The sequence below is a fragment of the Lethenteron reissneri genome, chromosome 64, assembly GCF_015708825.2.
Source record: "Lethenteron reissneri isolate LAM-NWPU_2019-01 chromosome 64, ASM1570882v1, whole genome shotgun sequence".
Classification (NCBI taxonomy): domain Eukaryota; kingdom Metazoa; phylum Chordata; class Hyperoartia; order Petromyzontiformes; family Petromyzontidae; genus Lethenteron; species Lethenteron reissneri.
In genome coordinates, this window is record NC_083842.1 from 2,908,493 (window position 1) to 2,929,486 (window position 20,994).

Genomic DNA, 20,994 nt, shown 5'->3' on the forward strand with positions numbered 1-20,994 from the left:
AATGAGAAATGGCGTCCACCCTGCAGCGAAGGCGCGCTGCCCGTTGCCAGGGGCAACCCTTGGCCAGCGTCTCGTGCATGCGCAACGGCGTGCTTTGTCGCGTACCAGTCGGCATAAGTAAATAAATATGGAGATATCACACTAAATCAAAAATTCAACCGCTTTAAAGTTTAGGGAAACGGAAATACCTATTCCCACCGCGGGGCTCGGGGCGTGGCTCCCGGCAAAAAAATTTCTTGGTAAAACCCCACGGTCCGAGAGCCAAATCCCCCGCAAGCGAGCGTACGCAGACCACAATACCTGCAGTCATAATGCAAACAAAAAACATAACTCTGATAATGTGCACTGTCCTTGAAGTTGATTGGTCCACACCCGAGATAGCTTTCCTTAGAGCCTAGTCTCACATGGGTTGGATCAGATGACGCCAAAAGGCGCACAACTCAAAGACAATGCACCATCAGAGTATGAGAGCTGGGGTAAGCATTTACACCATTGGAACCTCATCTATGTAAACATGACTCCTTGTAAAAAAAGGTGTCAGTTTTGTTGCCAGATAGAAGGGTAAAAAAACAATTATATTTTTACTGGCAAATGAGGTTCCAATGGTGTAAATACCATAGGCATGTTGAGGCCTTGTCCCATGCGTAGCCCCCGTCCTGGCCTACAGGTGGCGGAGTTGGCACGTTGCCAGGCTAGGGGCTGGGCCGCTACCCCCTCCAGCATCCCCCGCCCGTGCAAGAATAATGCTATGTAAGCACTAAAATATAATCAACGAAGTCTGTAGTATAAAGTGGACGCATCATGTGGGGGGGGGGGGGGGGGGGGGCGAAGAGGACATCAGACTGTGAAGAAATATACGCAGCGTTATGTGTGTATGTATTGGCTGTAAAACGCATAAAAAGAAATGTCCCCGTGAGCTCTCGCTAACATGCATCACTTGGCAGGGTCCGCCCCCCCCCATGCAATTGTCGTACGTTGGTACGGTCGAGGTCTCGCAATAAGTAAATAATGAAAAGAAATGGCACAAATGTGTTAATTAATCTACTTTCAGGTTTAGGGATGGGAAAACAGAATAGCCTTAGGACGTGCTGCCTGGCAAATGTTTTTCTACGACAAGCCCACCGTTCGAGAGCCAAATACCTCGCAAGCGCGAGCACGGAGACTTTTATAAAAAAAGAAGAAATAAGATGTTTCAGCTTGGGTCTAATTGTCCACGCTCAACTGACATTGGCTGTAAATCACCACGGTCCCTTCCGTTATGGCAAGCTTCGGGGCCACTTCCTGGAGATGTGGAGTTCTGCCATTACTAGTACATTTCATAAAAGCGTTTTTTAAGAAAGTTGTTTTAAATATTACTTATTTAATTTACCAGATAAGGCCCACTGAGCTTTATTGCTCCTTTTCAGAAGCCATCTGGCTACAAATGATTGCTCAACGAAGTGGCTTTTCATGTGGAAATGTATATCAGCCAAATACTCTAAACATGTGATGTTGATTTTAAATGTGGAGGGAAAACCGGAGGAGAAAAATCCACACGGCCACGGGAAGAGAAACATGCAAACTCCGGGTGGTGATCAAACCCATGACCCTCCTGTTTACCAGGCGAGGTAGTTAGCATCTCCTAGCCACCGCAGTGTCCTGGGAGATCACCTGCTGTGCGGGACTCAAGCGCGCACTGTGCCCACCCCTCCACCCTCCCTCCCATGTGTGGCGTGCAGAGGAGGCTGCGCGGGACCGGGAGGACTTTGAGCTGTCTTGCGCGCCCTGCAGCAAGGCTTTCAAGAGCCTCAAGGCGTGAGTACTCCTGTGCAGGCCCAAACGAGTACTTGGTCTGATGCGTAAAATATCGCCACTAGCGAGATAAAGGTGGCCTGGCGTGGTTCTGCCGGTCTTCATAGGTGCTACTCGCGGTTGTTCACGGAAGTGCGGTGCAGTCTCTCATGTTGTGGCTCAGGAAGGAGAGCCACGACCGCTCCAAGAAGCACCGAGACAACGTGGCATGGCTACGGCAGCAGATGACGGCCGAGGAGTTCGCGTTCCTGTTCGGAGCGGGGCCCCAGATGCTGCCCTCACCGTGCCCTCACTCTGTCATCATCTTGACCACACCGTGACCTTACCATATCCTTATTACCATACCCTCCTCACCATGCCCTTCTCAACTTGCCCTTACCATCTGTCTTGTGTTACCCTTTATCTTAACTCTGTTGTTGCTGCTCCCTGCTGTGTCATGAAGGAGGAGGGAGGAGGTTCCTGCCTCGAGGCAGAAGTTGCTGATGGTGGAGGTGGGAAAGATTATGGAGGTGATAATATAATTTCGATGCTGAGGATGCCGCCGCTGCCGCCCTAGAAGAGAAAGAGATGATGGGGCCCGGTGACATCCGCTCGGAGCGCTGACGCCATTCACCACGCACCGCACACCCCCATCACCACACCACACCCAACCCCGCACTGCACACCCCCCCCCCCCCCCAGCACTGCCTGCACCGTGCCCAACCAAGACACCGCAGCACAGACTAACGGTACCGCAGACGAAACGGCACACTGCGACCACAACGCCAGGCCAGACGGCCACAGTGCACCGTGGCTAGAAGCCACCTCGGAGGACCCCCAGGGAGGGGTAGGCCCCCCGGGGGCACCAGAGACGGCGGGCAAGAAAGAAGAGGGGACGGAGCCCACGAGGAAGGAGGGGAAGCGTGCGAGGAAAGGTGGCGACGCAACGAGCTCCAGGTGAGGCGCATGTGATGCACACAGCAGGAAGGCATCGGGGTGTGCGGAGGGGGGCACGTGGGGGGCACGTGGGGGGGGGGGGAATTTGTGCGCACGTGTACGTTTGCCGGTGTCACAACAGGAGCCTCTGGGCTGCGCAACCTGCGGGCAGGATTTCTCTTCCCGGAACCGGCTGTTCAAGCACCGGGCACACCGGCCCCCGCACCGCCGACCCCACAGCCCCCACGGCGCCAGCAGCGCCCGGCAAGAAGGGCAAACACAAGCGGAAATAGCCGCACAGCCCCTGGGCAACCCCCCCTCCCCTCTGCCTCTTAACCAGCCTTGTTATTATTTTTTCGGAGATAAACCCTGTAAAGTCACGGCGTTGCACGTGCAGTCTGTGGTGGTGCTGTGTGGAGTAGGGGTGAGGGTCGATTCTTCGTGAAAATACGGTGGGGGTGGTGGCCCAGCTGGGAGCTTGGGCCAAGCGGGTCCTGTCGTTTCAAATGCTGCTGCTGCTGCTCTGTAGAATTGTACTGCCGCTTTCACAGAGAGACACTTGCGGCACAGTAGTGGGAGGTCGTTTATTTTCATTTATTTTTTTACGAATCACTGTTTTGTGGCTGTCATTGGGGGATCGGAGCAGTGAGAATCGGCTAGTGTCGGCAAAGTGAGGTGGTATGGGTCAGGTGAGGTGGTGTGAGTAAGGCTGATGGATCGAATGGTGTGGATTTAAGTAGTGTTGATTGGGCTTGGCTCGTTGTGCTGGCGAGGTGGTGTGGCGTGGCTGACAGGCGTAGTTGAGTTCCTGTTGAACAGGAGCGCCCAACTCGGCGTCACACAAGCAACGTGAAGCGGTTCGCATGATTGACGACCCTGTGCTCACTCTCACGCTGTTTAGTGGCCTCCCCTCCCCTTTCTCTCTTTTATTCACAAATTTCACTGTCATTGTTCCCATGAAAATGCAGCCATTACACCTCTGCCCATGCTAAGGACCCGTTTTATCCCTGCCGTGCTCAACCACGTTGGTTCACGTTTCTCTCTTACTTCTTGCCCCCGCACTGCTCCTCCACCTTGGACCTCCCTCCCCCATCCTCTTGTTTCTCAAGTTGCTATAACCTTTCTCAAATCGAGACGCATGTTCTTAGCTGCTGTACTATCGTCAGTGCTGTCATCCCCATAGCTGAAGTCTCCATAGCCTGGCCTCAAGACCAGTTTGCTTTCGTTCACATCTGGAATTCAAACCTGCTTGTTGCTGGCCTGCGGTCATGGTCGGCCTTTAAAAACAACAAGGTCGGTTTGGGGTGGGGTGGGTTAGTTAGGTAGTCACTTGGTGTAGCCACATGGTGGTGGTGGCCATGTAGGATGGTTGCAGAGTGTGACTAAGTGGCGGTGGTGGTAGCATTGTGTGGCTGTGTAGTGCAGTTAGGTGGTTTGACTACATGGTGTGGCAAAGTGGTGGCGGTGTTGCATAGTAGGCTGGTGTAGTTGTGTCGAGTGGCCGTGCGGTTGGGGCGGCTGTGCGGTGGCATGACCAGGTCTAGGCGGCGTGGCGCTCGCGGTGGTTGCTCAGGGCCCTGTGCATCACGGCGAGCGCAAAATCCACGTCGGCGGTGGTGATGCACATGGGTGGCTTGATGCGGAACACCTGCGGCACCGGGGCACACATACCACTCCTGTGACGCTGCCATCGCCACAAGACCCCCATCCCCTCCAAGACCCCCATCCCCACTCGAATCCCCACCACCCAGCAACCGCCCCCTCCTGGCCTCACCTGTCCGTAGACGCCGCCCTTTCCGATGAGGAGCGACATTTCCCTGCAGTCCTCCCAGATCTCGTTAATCTGCGCCGCCGGAAGCGGCGTCCTGCTGGCCTGAGCAAGCGCACAGCAGAGCGGCACTCGAACACGGTGGACGTACGAGGCGCGCCCACGCACCCTGCGTTGGCATGCATCTGCGTGTGCACGTGTATCTGTGCATTTCCTCACGCGTGTATCTGTGCATTTCCTCACGCGTGTGTACTTGCACCTGTGTGCTTCATAATCATAATCTTTATCCTGGACAAATCCGATGAGCTATTAACCTCTTTTTCATAGATGTCCAGTAGCGAGCGGTGTGTTTGTATCGGTACACCCCCGTATGTGTCTGTGCATGTATCAATGTGTACAGATGTATGTGTGTCCGGTTGTCTGTCTGCCATCGTACCTTGTCGGTGACAAGTTCAACACCAATCATGAGCCCCTTGCCGCGCACGTCCCCAACCACCTCGAACTCGTCACGGAATTGAGCCAGCCCAGCCAGGAGCCGCCCCCCGGCCTCAAAGCACACAGCCTGAGTCCCGTCCTCCTCGATGACCTGCGCACGAGCACACGGACGGGGACAAACGTGAAGACGCAGCAGGGGACATGCGGTGGTGGGAGGCATGTGAGGGCATGACAGGACTCGTGTGGTTGCAAGTGGATACCGCCGAGCCTGTGCTCAACAGTACAGAGTGTCAGAAGAGGGAAATGCTTTTCAGGTTTTAGTTTTATGAATGAAGATTGACGTGTTAATATTGATTAAGAAGTTTGCAAATATGGACACGTGCATTTTTTAACTAAGAAAATATCGCAGGTTATGTATATTTAGCAATAAACAGTTTGGTACCAAACTGTTTGACTTTTCTTCCCTTAATTTAAAATTAGTACTCCAAACTCGCGTTTTACACTCTTGCCGAGCGCAGGATGAATGCGGGATCTGGAATAAAAAAAAATGTTCGTGAACGACATCGACTCGGGATGCCCAAGGATGTGTTGCAAGAAGCGAGGAAGCCCCATGGGAAAGAAGAAAAGGGTGACGGAACAATGAAGCACCAGGGTGGAGGCCGAGAGGCAGGCCAAGCGGGAGGTGGATCGAAGAGGTTGGGACCAGGGTTGGAGTGCACGTGACCCCGTGCCGAACCCTGACCCCATGAGGGGTGCTGCACTCACATCGAGCACGGCGGAGCCCACGGCACAGGCGAGGGGACTCCCGCCGAATGTGTTGAAGTGAAGCGCTTGGCTCATGACGCTCGCCACCTCTGCACACGTGCCCAGAAAAACGAAGGTCCCCCGTGTGGTCTTTTTTGAACATTACACTGTTGGGGCAAGTGCTGTCAGCGAGCACGGCACAAGACGGGGTGGGTGGCCGCCACCACGTCCGGCCGCCTTCGTCTCCCCAATGCTGATGTTTACACACTGCACCGGGTACTCATTTGACGACCTAGGCGAGGCCCAGGACAGGCTTACATTATTGGTCGTGAGAGGGAATTTAACTCGGGCCCTCAAGTTCGGGGCACAGGGCGCTAACCACTGCACCACCACTCACCACATGTTCAGCGGCTGGGAGGGGCCGCGTATGTGCAGTGCGTGGCAGTGATGTGTTTGGTGTGTACGTGTATAGCATAATGCGAGTGTGGTATGGCATCACTATGGTGTGAGCGTAGTGTGAATGTGGTATTCGCTGTGTAATGTGAGAGTGATCTGTGTGCGAGTATGGCATTGCTGTGCGAGCGAGGGTTGTGTCGTGTGATGTGTGGGTGTGCAGGATTACTGTGCAATGCGTGCCGTGTGTGTTGTATCGTGTAGTATCACTCACGTGAGCGTGCGAGTGACCGCGGTGTTGAGGGTGTGGTGAGCGAGCGACCGTTGCGTGGCACCACTGTATGCCGCGTCCGTCCCGTGCGCATTACCGGCGCTGGTGACGACGGCGGCGAGAGGGAAGCCGTTGCCGATTCCCTTGGCCATGGTGACGATGTCGGGCACCACACCATGAGACTCAAAGCCCCACATGTGGCTCCCGAGACGCCCAAAGCCCGTCTGGACCTGCAACACACAGCACCCGACGCAGATGATGATATGCACTAAAGATCCCCCCCACCGCGTAGACCTTTAACAAGGCTGTTGGGGCAAGTGCTGTTGGCGAGCACCTATGAAGGCCGGCACGGTGCACGGGAGGCTGGGTGGCCAACACCATGCCCTAGTGTTGATGGGTACTAATTTAAGGCTAAGTCAACCTAGGGGAGGCCCTTAGGACCGGTTAAAATATTCGTCACTTATTGGTCGTGAGCGGGAATCGAACTCTATGCGCTAACCACTACAATAACACTCCCATCTATACCCACATGTACACACACCAACGTGTAGTGATGATGATGATGATGATCGTGGTGGGTCTCACCTCGTCGGCGATGCACAGGCCGCCCCGTGCACGCACCATTCGGTACGCCTCGGCCAGGTATCCACGCGGGTACTGAACGGAACCACCCACGCCCTGCACACACACAGCAGGAATCAGCATCCAGGAGGAATCAATCACAGCACCCATGATGAATCACAGCACCCACCAGGAATCAAATCTCTCTGGCTCCGTCAGGGGTCATCAAAATACATCTCCGGAGCCACATGCGGCTCGTTAAGAGCTGCTTCATGAAGTTAATTATGAAAGACCACTGTGTCGTATTCACATGCATTGCAGCTCGTGAAATATTGAGGCTTTTACAGAATTCGAAAACACAAATGGCTCTTGTTATTTTGGTTTCCAACCCCTGGGCTAGGTGCACTTCGAGGCCATCACATGAAGTGCGGTGGAAGACTCGCTGGCAGGAGGTCACGGGACAGACCCAGGTCACCCGGTGCTCCCACTCATTGTTGCAAGCATCACTCCTCTTGCCATCCGCTGTTAGAGGCAACTTGTCTACGTTACCGGAAGGCAACCGCCTCAAACTGCTAGGAAGACTTCCTCCGCGGAGCCTTCACCACAGGGGCGAGTTTAATCCGCTCATCTCCTCTCCAGCCCATGGCTCGTTCGTTTTAACCTCCAGCAGGAATCGGTAAACGCCCAGCAGCTGCCAGGGCCGGCGAACCCACCTGGATTGATTCGGCGAAGAAACCCGCCACCTTCTTGGGCACAGACGTGGCAAACACCTCCGCCAGCTGCTCCAGGTAATTATCCTGGGCTTGGCACGAGCCTGATAGGACAGGTCAGGGGTTAGGTCAAGGGTTTCGGGTCAGATTTTGGGGTCGGGGGTTTGTGCGCGTGTGTGTGTGAGATTGTCTGTGTTACTGGGTTAGTGTTAGGGTATGGGCTATTGTTGTGGTGGTGTGTCTGAGGCTGCTCATGTGCCTGGATTCATCACCATCATGGCTTGGCTTCGCGAACGAAGATCTAGGAAGGGCATCCACGTCTTCTGCAGGCACGCTGGTGGCTGAAGAGGCCTATGCGGGACAAGCAGGTCCTGCCACAACAGCTGCAAGTATAGGTCTCATCTGGGATGGGTGCTGAGGGATCATGGTTCTTCCTCCTTCTCCTTTTGTCCTCCATACGGGCCCTGCGGGTATCTTCGAAGAAGGAGGTGGCCTGGTGGACTGTGTGCCGCCAGGAGTTGCGATCAGCTGCTTGTGTTGCCCACTGACGGTGATCGATGCAGCAAGCAGTGAGGGACTTCTTCAGGGAGTCTTTGTATCGCTTTCGTGGTGCACCTATGTCGCGATGGCCAGAGGACAGTTCCCCATACAGCACGATCTTAGGCAAGCGGTGGTTCTCCATCCTGGCGATGTGCCCTGCCCAACGAAGCTGTGTCTTGAGGACCATGGCCTCGATGCTGATGACCTTCGCTGACTGGATTAAGGTTATGGTTATAACATTGCGGAGGTAGGATCAGGGCTATCGGATTTGGGGTTTGTGCCCAAAACTGTGTAGCATGTTAGTGCTCAGAATGTGTAGGGTGTTAGTGCTCAGGGTGTGTAGGGTGTTAGTGCTCAGGGTGTGTAGGGTGTTAGTGCTCAGGGTGTGTAGGGTGTTAGTGCTCAGGGTGTGTAGGGTGTTAGTGCTCAGGGTGTGTAGGGTGTTAGTGCTCAGGGTGTGTAGGGTGTTAGTGCTCAGGGTGTGTAGGGTGTTAGTGCTCAGGGTGTGTAGGGTGTTAGTGCTCAGGCTGTGTAGGGTGTTAGTGCTCAGGGTGTGTAGGGTGTTAGTGCTCAGGATGTGTAGGGTGTTAGTGCTCAGGGTGTGTAGGGTGTTAGTGCTCAGGGTGTGTAGGGTGTTAGTGCTCAGGCTGTGTAGGGTGTTAGTGCTCAGGGTGTGTAGGGTGTTAGTGCTCAGGGTGTGTAGGGTGTTAGTGCTCAGGGTGTGTAGGGTGTTAGTGCTCAGGCTGTGTAGGGTGTTAGTGCTCAGGGTGTGTAAGGTGTTAGTGCTCAGGGTGTGTAAGGGTGTTAGTGCTCAGGGTGTGTAGGGTGTTAGTGCTCAGGGTGTGTAGGGTGTTAGTGCTCAGGGTGTGTAGGGTGTTAGTGCTCAGGGTGTGTAGGGTGTTAGTGCTCAGGGTGTGTAAGGGTGTTAGTGCTCAGGCTGTGTAGGGTGTTAGTGCTCGGGATGTCTGTGCAGGTCGTGGCGATGCCAACACACCCTGAGCGCAGGCGCAAGGCCGCGTCGTCTGCACGGGGGAGTCGCGGCAGTGAGCGCCACCCCACAGCCCCCGGTACACGTCCGGGCACATCACCTGCGGCACAAAGACAAAGATGCCCCCGTATATCCAAACAGGCTGTTGGGGCAGTCGCCTTTAGCGAGCACCTATGAAGGATGGCAGGCACATGAGGGGGGGGGGGGTATGTCCCGCACAACGCCCAGCCGCCTTTGTCTCACTTAAGGCCGAATCGACTTAGGGTGAGCGTGTGTATCGTGTCAATAGATGCGAGTGTGTGTGTGTGATGTGTTGCGCGAGCGCGTGTGTGCTCACGGCGTGGCAGCCAAAGCCGTTGGGGACGCTGTACTTGTAGGAGCCAACGTTGGTGAGGCCCATGGTGTAAGGACTGGCACCGTGATAGCCCCCGCTACACACACGGGCATACGGGTAAATCACACACTTACACACAATGACAAATATCTACCCGTATAGCCGTAACAGATTTCGTTTTAAAGCTTTCGTGACTGCAGGGATTCAACTCTATCTCCTCGACAGACCTGTTCTCCACCTGAGGACGGATACTTGCATTGTGGCCGAAACGTCGTGATAATTATTTTATTATGTTTTATTTTTATTATTTTATTATTTCCATTCTACGTGACTTTACCGAAAGAACCAAGAAGATGAATCCCTGCAGTCACGAAAGCTTTAAATCGAAAAGGGAAGGAATGTTAATAGTATGTAGCTGCAGTAACTAAACCACCACGTAAACAACTAAAGTATAAACTACATAGTATCATCAGTATACTAAATATACTCTCCAATAAGCTGAGCTACTAACAGTAAGTAATACATTACAATTCTATGTCGCAAAAAATATAATATGCTTCACGCTAAACTTTATTCTCTTACATCACACGGGTCTACACCGTACTATATACACTATGTATTATTCTACCCACCCTATTGTATATCACACTGCTGTATATTCACTATACAATTACGATACTATATATTACTTTGTACATTGTATTAAACATTACAATTTTATACTATTTATTATTATACAATCCGCTATACACTATACCATTGACCGTCGCGTGAGAGATACTAAGAGGAAGCAACGAAATATGTCAATGGGAGAGTGGTGGTAAGAGACTTGCAGCGGAGCAAAGAATCCATTCCCTGCGGAGAATACGAGATTATAGTCAATGCCAGTGAGTGGACTGCGGTCTGAAAGTCACCGTAAACGTGAACACAATCAGTTAAGCTCCGAAATGGTTTATTACGTCCTTCCAATGATTGCTGAGCCAGAATCCATCTTCTCGGTTGAAATTGTCTCTGTGTTTGTATATGTGGATCGCCTCATGAACGAATCTCTCATGGTAGCCAGATGGCTTGCAGAGAACCTCTGTCTTGGAGAAGTCAATATCATATGAGCCCACTGAATTGTAACAGTGATCTGCCACGGCTGAGGTGTTTGTCCTATCGTGTTTCAAGTCTGCTTTATGTTCACGGATGTAGTCCGAGACATGTCGTTTGGTTTCTCCAATATAACTGCTACCACAGAGGCAACTTAGTTTGTAGATGCCAGGGTACTGTATGTCTGGAACCACATCTTTACAGACAGGACCAGATCACGGATTTTATGTACTGTGTTGAATCGGACCTGGATCTTGTGTTTTATCAAGATTTTGGAGATCTTTTTTGTGACCCCAGCAATGTAGGGTAAGGTGATGGTTTTGAAAGACTCCTCAACAGGATCCTTCTTGATGGTTGGAGTGATGGCTTTACGGATTGTGTAGTCGGAGTAACCATTAGCCTTAAGAGCTTGGCGTACGTGTTTGAGTTCACTGGCAATGTGTTCCTGGTCGGAGATGCATTTGGCTCTATGATATATTGTCTTGATGAGGGAATTCTTCTGGGATGGATAGTGGTGGGAATCTGGTTTTAGGTAAGCTTCCATATGGGTGCCTCCCTTTGATGCTGCTAATCCTGCATAATGCATGGGCATAATATGATTTTAAACCCCCCGCCAAACCTACTACGCATTTCACAAGTAGTACTAATCGCATATCTGCATTCCCCATAAATATGCTAAGTTCCTCTTGATTTGCAAATTATTTTGTCAAGGCGCTCTTCCCCCCTCCATCCCAGCTTAAATAGACGCTCCAAGCCTGGGGTGTGTCATTCAGACTCTGTCTTCTCAAGAGACCTGTTCTCCACCTGAGGACGGCTGCTTGCGTTGTGGCCGAAACGTCATGAGAATTATTTAATGTTTTATTTTTTTATTATTTCCATTCTACGTGACTTTACCGAAAGAACCAAGAAGATGAAGCCTTTACAGACTTTTCGGGCAAGTGCTGTTAGCGAACTCCTATAAAGGCCAACACGGTACCCGAGGGGGTGGGTGGTCAACACCATGCCCGGCTGCATTTGTCTCCCTAGTGGCGATGTTTACACACCGCACCAGATACTCATATGAGGCTGAGACGACCTATACACACACCCCTGCACACACACACGCACCGACATACACAGCCCTGCATCCACACACTCACACACACTCCTGGCAGTCACCACTGGCGGCTGTCGAGGTGGTGATGCTCCCACGGCGCATACGCCAAGTCTAGGCGCATGGGGCTGTAATGTCTGGTGGTGCAGTGAGTGGTTCCGGTGCGAGCGTCACCGGAATGAAAGGATGTCGAAGTTGCCGGTGTAGGCGCGCGCCATGAACATGGCCAGGTCGTTGGCTTCTGAGCCACTGTTGGTGAAGTATATAACCTGGGAGAAAACACACGCACACAGCGCACACACGCACGCACAAGGATAAGCATGTTGGTGAGGCCCATGGTGCAAAGGTGGTTAGTACACCGGTGTATTTGTATAATCCGACCTGCTGGCTCAGCGGAGGAGTGAACGGCTCACAGTCGGAAGATCACGAGTTCAAATCATTGATTGGGTTGTGCGATGGATATACTTGCCCCCCGCCATATAAAATGTGGAATTTTCCACCGCTGGCTCTGTAACGCAGTTAACAAGGGGATGAGCACCAACGTCTCAACGCTTGCTTGAGTAGCAGGAAACCACCATCACTTTGTTTTGTCTAGATATGTTGAACTTCTTTCGCACCGTACGTAGCCAACCATGCTAATTGTAGGTATGTACATGTCTGTGTATACTCAGCCTCAAATGCGTACCTGGTGCGATGTGTGAACATCGCCACTGGGGAAACAAAGGCAGCCAGACGTAGTGCTGGCCACTCACCCCCTTGTGTGCCATGCCGGTCTACTCGCTAAAAGCACTCGCCCCAGCAGTCTGTTAAGGGCTACATGGGGGGGGGGGTCCTTCCTTCGTCTATGTGTGTGTGTGTGAACATGCGTGTGCGTGTGATGCCTTGAGTGGCTCCGGCAGCAGGGCGGCGAGCTTCTCCGCGTACTCGTGTACGGGCGGGTGCAGGTAGATGTTGGTGGAGTGCCACAGCCGGGACAGTTGGGCCTTTGCGGCGCGCGTCACTGTCCTAGGCACAGGTGAAAACGGGAACCCAGGTCATGACCTGGATGGACACGATGGGCACGTGGTCCTGTGAGACCCTCCCGGGGTCCCCCCCAGATCCTCCCGATCCTCCAGATTCCTAAATCCCAAAAGTTCTTGTCCCCTGATATGCATGTGTACGATCACAATTTATCGCTGGAATCTCAAATCTCAGTGATTACCAACATCCTCCCAATTCAAAGTCCTCCTGGACCCCACAATCCTGCGGGTCACTGGATCGTGCACTTTCAGATGCGCTTCTGCGGCCATCTGGAAGGCTCTTCCTTCTGATATTAGGAAGCCACGAGAGCTATACACTTTAAAATCTACAAACTCACTTCTTCAAAACTGCTTTTTGTGTTCAGTTTGTTGTTATTCCTCCACACCTTCAATTTCCACGGTTTGCTACATACGGTGCAAAAGGTTCAACGTACATACATGTCCCCATACCCACCCTGGTCCCCATAATATTGTGTCCTCATATCCCTGTGTCGCCGTGTTCTTCCTGTACTAGGTTTACCCTTGTGTCACCCGTTCCCCCGTTTCCTCTCGTACCCTGTTTTAAACATGTCCAGTATTTCCTCCAAGTCCCCGTGTGCCCATGTCCGTGTGCCTCCTTTTGTCGCCATGTCCCTGCGTGCCCTATATTCTCACGGGTGGCAGTGCCCCACGCTGACTGTGACGATGCCAGCAAAGAAGTCGAGGTAGCGGCGCCCGTGCTCGTCCCAGAGCCACTGCATGTGCCCCTGGTGCAGCAGCAGCGGCCGCGAGAAGTACGACACCAGCGCTGGGTTGAGGTGGGCGCTCCGCACGGCGCACATCCGCTCATAGCTCATAGACTGCGCAAACATCACCACACAACCACACACACAAGTGCTAAAGTGGCATTCTGTGAAGTGCTTGATTTCTCACTCGATATTTTTTTCGGAATGCCACTGATAGACTGGCTTTCATGTAGGGATTATCGGCGTAAGGCACTACCACTAGTAGTACAAGGTATACCTTATCCATAACGATGCAATATTCTTGTGTCCTCTATTCCTATAATCCTATGAATGCATAGGCATCCAATAGTAAAAATAAGGTAATATGGATGTGGCGTGTCAAATCTTTTTTTTCAGAACAGCGTTCCAGACTTTTCAGCCTGTGATTAAACCTCTCGCTGAGCAAGAGAGATCCTGTGATTAAGCCCGATTTGAACCCGGTTTAATCATGGGTGGCCAAAACTCCCATTTGGACCCACGATCTCAGCCGTGTCGTCTCAGCGCTCGGACATCACACTTTGGTAATACAGGGCAGCAGTAGGAATTTACCCCCCACCCCCTCCCCGGCTTAGAGGCACCTAGAGCCTGACAGTGTAATAGCATAGCGGTCAGCGCTTTCAGTGTCCACGCACGATCCTTTACGGTGGAGGCATATGCCGCAGTAGTAAATCATTACTCTGTGCATGATTGTTCTGATGAATGATTGTACAGCATCGTGGCTTGTATCGACAGATAATGAATGTTTGGGCAAAGCTTTGCTTGGGTTTGGATGGCCCGAAGCCAAACGCACAGAGTCTCCAGTCACGGTGAAGTACACCACTCGCTGAGCAAGGACATTCTTGCCAGTAGAGAGAAATTGTGACCATGGAAGCAGGTGAGACCTGGGATCAAATAAGGAAAGCAGTGCCGCAAGACAGTATAGATTCACGTAGAGACCCATAGACTTGAACAGCCTTTACAACTTGACTCGTACGACGTATATTGAGATGCAGATTGGCACAGCCTTACAAGTATAGAGACTGATACACTTACATTGAGACATATAGGCTTACATAGAGTGCCCTAGACCTACTTAGAGATCCTGATATTTACATAGCCTTATACAGAGACCTATGAACTTACATAAAGAACAAAGACTTATATGGGCTTACAATGAGACCCACATACTTACAAAGAGATATATATAATTACATAAACCCTTGCAAATTAGATGATCCATCCCAACGGATTTCCCGATAAATATAAGAAAAAACCCAGACTTCCATAGAGACCCACAGACTCACACAAGGCCCATAGTCACATAAAACCCCATGTGTGTATATGTATGTTGAACTTCTTTCGCTCCGTACGTAGATTTACATAGACATTAATAAAGATCCATATTACTACTTAGAGACCCTTAAGCTTACATACAACCCAACACATTCGGCAATGATATTGTGGCCTTAAAAGGAGTATACAGCAAACAGGGTGGCCCAAAACTCAGGACACGTGGGGTTATTTTAACACCGGGCATGAACACATTGTATTTGTTTATTCGTTAAGTTAATATTGTATCTATTATCGTTATTAATATCAATGTTTCTTCTTCCTTTTCAGGCGACATTTAAAAATGGAAATTGTTTTACCAAAGACGAACAAGTTAAATTTGGTTTGTTTTACGTATGCTAAATAAGGCAGTTGCAATCTTTACAAAGTCCTGAATAAATTTCAAAATGAAAATTATGCATTAATATTCATGGCATTTGGTTGCAATATTCGTAAACATAAATGAGAACCCTATGTGACTTGTTAAAAAAAATACTCTTTCGTTCTTTCGGTAAAGTCACGTATAAAGAGAAAATAATAAATTAAATACTAGCATACGACGTTTCGATTGCAACACAAGCAATCATCATCAGGTATAAATGAAATAGAAACACAAATCTAGTATACTTAGAAATATAATGTAATACAACAGAGAGTCGGATAACATAACAGTCAACACCCTACCCTGTTGATTACGTTCTTCCTGAGAATGCTAAATTTGAGAGAGAGATAAAACACAACACCGGAGACATATAGACAGACATATAAGCAGACATATCACAGATACATAGAGAGAGACACATACATAGGCACACTGTGTGCCTATGTATGTCTCTCTTTATGTATCTCTGTGATGTATGTGTCTCTCTCTATGTATCTCTGTGGTATCTGTCTGCTTATATGTCTGTCTATATGTATCTGGTTCTGTGTTTTATCTCTCTCTCAAATTTAGCATTCTCAGGAAGAACGTAATCAACCAGGTAGGGTGTTGACTGTTGTGTTATCCGACTCTGTTGTATTACATTACATTTCTAAGTATACTAGATTTGTGTTTCTATTTCATTTATACCTGATGATGATTGCTTGTGTTGTAATCGAAACGTCGTATGCTAGTATTTAATTTATTATTTTCTCTTTATACGTGACTTTACCGAAAGAACCAAAGAGTAATTCCTGAAGTCACGAAAGTTCCAAATTAAGTTTGTTAAAATAATATAATAACCCTATGTGACTTGTTAAAATAATATAATAACCCTGTGACTTGTTAAAATAATATAATAACCCTGTGACTTGTTAAAATAATATAATAACCCTGTGACTCGACTTTTGTGCCACCCTGTATAACAGCTGACGTGTGTGGCAATGTCTTACGCTTACATAGACGTTTACAAAGACACCTTCCTATACTTGCACACATTACCCATACACTAACCCACGTAAACATATGCACTCACACAGGCTTATATAGGGGGTCCCATATACGGCACGTACATAAACCTATAGAGATACTCATTGACTTACACAGAGGCCCATATACAGAGACTCCTCTACTTACGAACGAGTTAGGTTCCAGGTCTGTTCATAAGTCGATGTGTTCGTAAGTACAACTTTGCTCATTGTACGACATGTACACTAAAGACGAGGAATGGCTTTAAAAGTTGTATAATCTCCTGTAGCTGAAGATGCCACTGGTTCTTCACGTTCTGCAGATGTAGATGCCACCACCGCCATCGATTTGCGCGGCGGTTGAACTTACGACTATTGGTCCAATCAGGCACCTGGACAATCGGACCGCTTTGTTCGTATCCAGGGGCGGTTTCTTCATTAGGGCGATTGGGCGACGCACCACCAATGTCATTCAACCACAGAGTCACGCTAGCCGTCACTGTGCCTCTGGATATAGTCCAATCAGCGTCATGCTACGTTCTGTGGAGTACCGCCTCTTTTTGGGCGATTTCCCTCCGCTGAGAATCGCCCCGAGTGGCCCCATAGACTTACATTCAAAGATGTTTTTTTTCGAACGGGGGCGCTGCAATGCATTCTCTATGGCTTCCGGGAGGGCTCGCCCTAACGTGCTTACGTCATCATACGTAAGCACGTTTCATCCAACAATATAATTTGTCGCCACCTAGTGGAATCTTTAATAAAAGAAACTTGAGTGGTTTGTTTTAATAGTGAGTATAGAAACAAACAAGATGTATTGTAAGAGTCACTTTATTTTTCATTAATATTAAATAAGTGAAGTTGCCTTTACATGCTTAAGCTGTTAATTTATCCATTGCATGGGTGGACCTTATCCTTATCAATCATCCAGACATTTGCCCCCCCTGAGAGATTTTGCAGGAGCCGCCACTGTTCGTATCTCTGAAAGTTCGTAAGTAGAGGAGTCTCTGTACATTGACAAGGGCTTGCACGGAGACACTGTGCTGCCATCTCCTGGACGACCTCAAAACCCAGCGTTTGTTGATTTTAAATCGCGCTTCATGAGCACAAGTCGGCAACAAACAGCACTATCAAAGTCATTACAGATTAAGTGCGTAACACGTTTCTTGAATTGAGCAAGGGTGGGAACAAGCAGAGACAGAAGCGAGACTTGCAGTGGCCGGTGGTGGCTGAACACAGGACAGGTAGTAGAGTCCTCATCACGGGAGGAGGAATCAATGAGTTAAGTTCACGGGACCAGGTAACCGTTGTTGTAGTAGCGATAAAAGAGTGGTCAGGAGGGGACTGGCGAGCGGCGAATGGCTGGAGTGCATCGGTGCCGACTCATAACGAAAGGGTTTGGGAGCCGGGAGCCACGGAGATGCCAATATCTTCATCAGGTCTTCCACGTCTCCATGTGGTGCAAGGTGTGTGCATAACAAGGGCATACACATACCTCGTAGGGCTGAGGCTCGAAGCTGCAGGGTGGCAGGGTGGGCGGCTCGGCCGGGCTGCTTGCACTGGCCAGACCATGCAGGGCACGCACTGCAGCAGGGTGAACACCCAGCATGCCACGTAAGAACACCCACAACTACACATGAACACCAGCGCTAGAGTGAACACCCAACATTAAGCATGAACACCCACAACTACACATGAACACCCAGCACTACACACGAACACCCAGCACTCCCCATGGACACCCACAACTACACATGAACACCAGCGCTAGAGTGAACACCCAACATTAAGCATGAACACCCACAACTACACATGAACACCCAGCACTCCCCATGGACACCCACAACTACACATGAACACCAGCGCTAGAGTGAACACCCAACATTAAGCATGAATACCCACAACTACACATGAACACCCAGCACTCCCCATGGACACCCACAACTACACATGAACACCAGCGCTAGAGTGAACCCCCAACATTAAGCATGAACACCCATAACTACACAAACACCCAGCACTACACACGAACACCCAGCACTCCCCATGGACACCCACAACTACACATGAACACCAGCGCTAGAGTGAACACCCAACATTAAGCATGAACACCCACAACTACACATGAACACCCAGCACTACACACGAACACCCAGCACTCCCCATGGACACCAAACAAAACTACACATGAACACCGGCGCTAGAGTGAACACCCAGCACAACGCATGAACGCGCAAACAAATACACATGAACACCCAAGTGTGTGGTTAAGGTTGTTGTAGTGTAGTTGTGATGTGAATGAGGTGATTGTGACAGGCGTGGTGGTGGTGGTGTTTAAGGTGCGGTTGTGTTGCAGTTTTGTTGTGGTGGTTGATGTGGTTTATGCTCAGTGTGGTTGTGGTGATAATGGTGCTGCGCTTCAAGTGGCTGTGGTTTAGTTATGCTGCGGTTAAAATGTGGTTAAAGTGGTTGCAGTAGAATTGGTTGTGATTGTGGTTTGATTGGGGTGATTACGGTGGATATGGTGGGCATGGAGTGGTTGTAGTTATGTGTTGTGGGAGTAGTTATGTGTTGTGGTTAGGTAGTGTGGTGGTTAGTGTGGTAGTTGTGGTTAGGTAGTGTTGTGGTTGTGGTTAGGTAGTGCGGTGGTTATGTAGTTTGGTGGTTGTGGATATGTCGTGTGGTGAGTGTGGTGGTTGTGGCTATGTAGTGTGGTGGTTGTGGATATATCGTGTGGTGGTTGTGGCTATATAGTGTGGAGGTTGTGGTTATGTTGTGGTGGTGGTTGTGGCTATGTTGTGTGGTGGTGGTTGTGGTGGTTGTGGCTATGTTGTGTGGTGGTGGTTGTGGTGGCTGTGGCTATGTTGTGTGGTGGTGGTGGTGGTTATGTTGTGGTGGTTGTGGCTATGTTGTGTGGTGGTGGCTATGTTGTGTGGTGGTTGTGGTTATGTTGTGTGGTGGTGGTTGTGGTGGTGGTGGTGGTTATGTTGTGGTGGTTGTGGTGGTGTTATGTTGTGTGGTGGTTGTGGCTATGTTGTGTGGTGGTTGTGGTTATGTTGTGTGGTGGTTGTGGTGGTTGTGGCTATGTTGTGTGGTGGTGGCTATGTTGTGTGGTGGTTGTGGTTATGTTGTGGTGGTTGTGGTGGTGGTGGTGTTATGTTGTGTGGTGGTTGTGGCTATGTTGTGTGGTGATTGTGGTGGGTGTGGCTATGTTGTGTGGTGGTTGTGGTGGTTGTGGCTATGTTGTGTGGTGGTTGTGGTGGTTGTGGCTATGTTGTGTGGTGGTTGTGGTTGTTGTGGCTATGTTGTGTGGTGGTTGTGGCTATGTTGTGGTGGTGGTTGTGGTTATGTTGTGTGGTTGTGGTGGTTGTGGTGGTGGTGGCTATGTTGTGTGGTTGTGGTGGTTGTGGTGGTGGTGGTTGTGGTGGTTGTGGTGGTGGTTGTGGTTGTTGTGGCTATGTTGTGTGGTGGTTGTGGCTATGTTGTGGTGGTGGTTGTGGTTATGTTGTGTGGTTGTGGTGGTTGTGGTGGTGGTGGCTATGTTGTGGTTGTGGTGGTTGTGGTGGTGGTGGTTGTGGTGGTTGTGGTGGTGGTTGTGGTTGTTGTGGCTATGTTGTGTGGTGGTTGTGGCTGTTGTGGTGGTGGTTGTGGTTATGTTGTGTGGTTGTGGTGGTTGTGGTGGTGGTGGCTATGTTGTGTGGTTGTGGGTGGTTGTGGTGGTGGTGGTTGTGGTGGTTGTGGTGGTGGTTGTGGTTGTTGTGGCTATGTTGTGTGGTGGTTGTGGCTATGTTGTGGTGGTGGTTATGTTGTGTGGTTGTGGTGGTTGTGGTGGTGGTGGCTATGTTGTGTGGTTGTGGTGGTTGTGGTGGTGGTGGTTGTGGTGGTTGTGGTTGTGGTGGTGGTTGTGGCTGTTGTGGCTATGTTGTGGTGGTTGTGGTGGTTGCCCCGTACCCTGCCGACCCCCCCCTCCCGCCCGCGCCAGCCCCCGCGCCACTGCCCGCATCATGGCCTCTGCCTCCTCTCCTCACGGCGCGGACCGCGCGAATGGCGATCCCCTCGCGCGGACCCCGTCCATGGGATGAGGGGAAGGAGGAGGAGACGGGGGAGGAGGAGGAGGGGAGAGGGGCCCCGGGCATCCTGCCACGCGGTCCAAACTCCGAGGGGCCACGCAACCCCTCCGCTCGCTCGCAACAACATCCACACACTCACCCACCCCCTCGCACACCCCCCCCCTCGCTCACCCACTCGCACACCCCCTCGCCCACCCACTCACCCACCCCTTGGCACACCCCCTCGCCCACCCACTCACCCACCCCCTGGCACACCACACCCCCATGCATGTCCTCACATACCCCCGAAACCCCACACCCAGCCCTCACCAAACACCCGCACGCATCCACAGACTACACTCACTAACGCCACTTGCACAATCATCCACGCAACGCCATCACACCCCATCAACCACACACTCCCCCACACACACACCCTCTCACCCACACACCCCTCACCCACACACCCCCTCACCCACACACCCCCTCGCCCACACACCCCTCACCCACACACCCCCTCACCCACACACCCCTCACCCACACACCCCCTTACCCACCACCCCTCACCCACACACCCCTCATCCACACACCCCTCACACACTCCCCCATACACACTCCCCCACACACACACCCCACACCCACACACCCCACACACCCCACACACACTCCCATACATACTCCCCCCCACACACTCCCCCTCACACACACCCCACACACACTCCCCCTCACGCCCCTCACACACACACCCCTCACCCCTCACCCACACACACTCCCCCACACACTCCCTCACACACTCCCCCTCACATGCCTCACCCACACACTCCCCACACACCCCT

At 51.0% G+C, this 20,994-nt stretch overlaps 1 protein-coding gene across 1 annotated transcript; it reads right to left on the reverse strand.

The window, feature by feature from the left end:
- Positions 1–3,276: 3,276 nt before the first annotated feature.
- Positions 3,277–20,208, reverse strand: AGXT2 (alanine--glyoxylate aminotransferase 2). The gene is made up of 14 exons (XM_061577440.1): positions 20,061–20,208; positions 17,605–17,693; positions 13,309–13,493; positions 12,517–12,640; positions 11,810–11,904; positions 9,454–9,547; positions 9,123–9,216; positions 7,592–7,692; positions 6,903–6,995; positions 6,415–6,547; positions 5,675–5,763; positions 4,911–5,060; positions 4,481–4,579; positions 3,277–4,354 (listed from the first exon to the last, which is right to left on the reverse strand). The coding sequence occupies exons 1-14, from the start codon at positions 20,113–20,115 to the stop codon at positions 4,247–4,249; spliced, it is 1,509 nt and encodes a 502-aa protein (XP_061433424.1). The 5' UTR covers positions 20,116–20,208; the 3' UTR covers positions 3,277–4,246.
- Positions 20,209–20,994: the final 786 nt, after the last annotated feature.

Excerpts from the sequence above, each read along its gene's own strand:
- AGXT2 (XM_061577440.1), bottom strand. The coding sequence starts at position 20,115 with ATGATGCGGGCAGTGGCGCGGGGGCTGGCGCGGGCGGGAGGGGGGGGT. Across the intron at positions 12,641-13,308 it reads AGCGTGGGGCACTGCCACCC|GACAGTGACGCGCGCCGCAA; the intron begins GTGAGAATATAG and ends ACCTGTGCCTAG. Across the intron at positions 4,580-4,910 it reads TTGAACTTGTCACCGACAAG|GCCAGCAGGACGCCGCTTCC; the intron begins GTACGATGGCAG and ends GCGCTTGCTCAG.